Source organism: Triticum dicoccoides, chromosome 6B, assembly GCF_002162155.2.
Source record: "Triticum dicoccoides isolate Atlit2015 ecotype Zavitan chromosome 6B, WEW_v2.0, whole genome shotgun sequence".
NCBI classification, from domain to species: domain Eukaryota; kingdom Viridiplantae; phylum Streptophyta; class Magnoliopsida; order Poales; family Poaceae; genus Triticum; species Triticum dicoccoides.
The window spans coordinates 465,364,796-465,368,327 of NC_041391.1; the positions used below are offsets into that span (position 1 = coordinate 465,364,796).

The 3,532-nt window shown below is 43.4% G+C and overlaps 1 protein-coding gene across 2 annotated transcripts; it reads left to right on the plus strand.

The window, feature by feature from the left end:
- The first annotated feature begins 333 nt into the window (after positions 1 to 333).
- Positions 334 to 3,302, plus strand: LOC119326709. Of its 2 annotated transcripts, none has more exons than XR_005158130.1 (3): positions 334 to 575; positions 670 to 977; positions 2,244 to 2,577. XR_005158130.1 is itself a non-coding variant. In XM_037600331.1 (3 exons), exons 1-3 carry the CDS (start codon positions 513 to 515, stop codon positions 3,137 to 3,139), a joined length of 405 nt encoding a protein of 134 aa, XP_037456228.1. In that variant the 5' UTR covers positions 334 to 512; the 3' UTR covers positions 3,140 to 3,302. The 2 variants fall into 2 exon arrangements, 1 of the variants encoding a protein (XP_037456228.1); XM_037600331.1 differs by lacking the exon at positions 2,244 to 2,577 and adding an exon at positions 3,106 to 3,302.
- The last annotated feature ends 230 nt before the right edge of the window (positions 3,303 to 3,532 follow it).

The following is a 3,532-nucleotide window of genomic DNA, read 5'->3' on the forward strand; positions in this document are numbered from 1 at the left end:
GTCCAGTTTTGAAACAAATATTGGGTATGTTCTTCTCAAAAGAGAGGTGAATAATAAACCGATTGAAATAAAGAGAGACAGAACGACCAAGGTGTGTTGGATGAGGGGAGGGGTTTGGAGCGTTGGATGTAGGTGGGTTTTGTTCTAGGGGAGGGATCTGTGGCCTCGCATGTGATTGGCTGGCTGCGAGAGTCAAAAGAAACAAGAGGAAAAAAAGGAGAAAGACATAAACCCCATGACCCCTCTCTTCTCGCGAGCCCCATCTCTCTCTCCCCCGTGACTCCTCGCCGCCGCCGCTGCCACCACCTACGGCGACCGATCCAGCGAGTTTCGCGGCAATCGACAGCTCCCAGCGCACCACTGTGACCCCCTACCCCCCCCCCTTCATCCTCCCCTCGGACCAGATCCGATGCGCGCATCCTACAGTGGCCACGCGCCACCCTCCGACGGCTAGGGTTTCGACCTCCTTGTCGCGGGAAAGGCTCCTCTGGTTGTTAGCTGTCGTGACATGGATGGATCCCCGGTGTGGCAGCAAGAGCCTCCCTCCTCTAACCTCCATCGATGGCCATGACGAGGTGAGCTCTCTTCTTCCTGGACCCCCCTCCTTAATTCCCTCTCTGATTACCTTGTTTCCCCCTTGGTTTGATTCGATTCGATCTGGTGCTGTAGGTTTGGTTCGATTCGATCTGGGATACGCAGCGGCAACGGCAGCAGCAGACCGTGAACCCCCTCCCCCGAACTGGCCCTCCCACCGGCCACCGCGCAGCCGCCGGCCCCCACTGTCTGCTAAGGTTGAGGACACTGGGCCTGAACCACGGACGCCCTGAGCTGCCGGACCCGGATCAAGGACACCGTCCTTGTCTCCTCCGACTCGAACTAGGGCACCGCTGCTCCCGTCTCCAGTCCCTCGTCTCCTCCTGCACTAGTTGTCCCCGCTTCCAGTGCCGGTCCTGGCCTCGTGGGTGGTGGCCTTGTGGGTGAGTTCTTGGAGTTGAATCCTTGGTTCCTGGTTTCCGCTTATACACTGAATCTCTGAACTTGTTGTCTATGTTATATAGTGCATGCTTGCTTGCATAGCTTTGTATTGTCAAATAGAGTGTGTGCTTGCTTGCTGTCCATTCAACATGGGAATCGGGCTAGTTTGACATGTTACCTTTATATATCCGATCCTGTAGTTGTTGTCCTGTATAACATTGGTTCATCTCTTGGCATTCTTGTGGGAAGTGGGATTGGGGGGTTTATTCTGATTGGGTGGCTAGGATCAATGTGCTAATGCTAATCTGAGGCCAGATCCACTATCGTGGTTGCACACCTGATAATCTCTCGTGGCTGCCGGAAGAAAGAAATGTGATATGGCCACATTATATATCTGAGATGGATTCCAGTGATTTAAACTGCAACCTTTAAAGATACATAATACTATTTCATTATTGGGGGTGCTAGTCTGCTTGTGACTGAACCAGTTTTGCTGAAACTGTTATAGTCAGAGAAACAATTTACTGAAATTGTTGTGGTCTGAAAAATAGTTAACAGTTTCTCTGTTTGGTACTATTGAACTGATAGTCAGAGAAACTGTTAAAGTGTTGGTTTCATACTACTCACAATCAATAGATCAATTTCAGTACTTCTGTTTGGTATTATTTGCCACTAGTAAGAACAATTGTTTGTGAAGCTAGTAAAAATTATGGAACTTAAAAGGTCAAATAAGTTGATTTATCTCTTTTCAGCCTTAACAGAGAAGATGGAGTTATCCGTTCTATTTAGCCTATTTTTACTTGGGTTGGATTAACCTGTGAACAAAATTCAAGTTCCTATAATACTAAATTAAATCTAGTTTCTGCACATCATTTTGTTTTCAGCTTTAGCACCTGAGTTGTATTCTTCCACATGAATGGAACCATTTAGGGTTGTTTTAGCACGTTGTAGTTCAAGCCTGAGAGAAACTGCAGTTTCCCCTCCAACTCAGTGATTATTGGTCCACATGAATGACATGTTTTTAAATCTATTTCCTAAGTTTGTGGTCTGCAGAACAAGGCTGGTTGCTGTAGCTGCTCAAAATTTCATTGCAGACATCGCAGACATTGTTGTTACTTACTATACGTTGCATTGTAGTTTCGCTGGAGATTTTGCTTGAGAGCCACTTGGATTCACGCACTTTATTCTGCTGGTTTGGTTTGTTAGATCTGTTCTGCTGGTGCTGAAAGTTTTACATGCCTGGATTCTGAATGAACTTGTTCTTGCAGTTCCTTTCATTTCTATAATCAATTTAGTTAGAGTGAGAAGCATCAGGAGGAGCTCAAGCACGACCACTAAGTGGCACCACCGCAGCAGTAGGTAGCACGTCCATATCCACCTCCCTCTCCCTCTGCTCCCAATCCGTTTTATTAGAATATACTGAGTACATTCTGAACCCCCTGATGTGACACAAGTATATGCACATGCTATGGTTTAAGTGTTGCTTGTGTATGGTAAATAGGTTGAGCACCCACCACTGTTTGATGCTATTTTGTTTAGGATTCTGTTCCTCTATGCATGTGATCTCCAGACCATGATCAAGCATACACACATGGTTGATTTGCATGGAACGATTACTACAAACTAAAGAAGGAAGTAGACTTCTTCACATAAAGGAAAATATGTTTGTTTTAGTAATATAAACAAATAAAAAAAGATTGTTTGCATACAATCAGATCATTCTCACTTATTAGTTGAGTTCTAAGTACGTAGAATCTTTAGTTCTCTGGTTATATTATAGTCAGAATTATACTGTGTGCATGATTTTATCCATTGCTGGCACTATGGATAGAGCTTTGTGTGTAATCTGGAGTTGTTCGTGTTATTGTTCTATCCATTTTATTGGTGTTATATGTGTAGCTAGTAACCAGGACCTGCACTTGTGCCATGCATATTCATATTGTCTCTATTGTCTTGTATGAATATCTCATTTTAAGTAGCTCGGCTAAAAAATCTCGGTACTAGCTGAAATGTGTTTATCATTCTATAAAGAATTGTCCTTTACTCCTTTACTCCTTTTTTTCAACTAGAATGTTCATAATATATTGGCTCCAGTTTTTTCTAATTCTTCTAAGCTGATTCATGTAACAGGGCGATCATGGAAGGCATACAGTCATTCTGTTAGCCCAGTCCTAACTATGGCTGTCCAGTGAGTCCGGCATTTGATCTCTATCGAAGGAGCTCCATGCTGAAGAAGAAAACACTTGTAGAGCTTGTAACATTACTTGGAGAGCTTGTAAAGTACTGTTGAGCTTTGCATTTGTAGAGCTTGTAAAGCATTGTATATGTTAGAGCTTGTATTACATGTCATTTGTAGAGCTTGTATTGAATCTGGCTATTGTTATTGGAATTATTATGTGTGTTTTCTGCTTGCCTATTTAAATATTGGTTATTTTCTTACTATCAAATCAAATATGATGTCAAATTGAAATATGAAGAATCTGAGCCTAATAGTTGGGACCCACTTATCGAACCTGACAAGTGGGACCTGTTTGACTAATGGACCCATTTTATAAAA

What these genes read in the sequence shown, in the direction of transcription:
- LOC119326709 (XM_037600331.1), top strand. Translation starts at nt 513, where the DNA reads ATGGATCCCCGGTGTGGCAGCAAGAGCCTCCCTCCTCTAACCTCCATC. An exon ending in CCATCGATGGCCATGACGAG is followed by an intron (nt 576 to 669) that starts GTGAGCTCTCTT and finishes CTGGTGCTGTAG; the next exon opens with GTTTGGTTCGATTCGATCTG. An exon ending in CGTGGGTGGTGGCCTTGTGG is followed by an intron (nt 978 to 3,105) that starts GTGAGTTCTTGG and finishes TTCATGTAACAG; the next exon opens with GGCGATCATGGAAGGCATAC.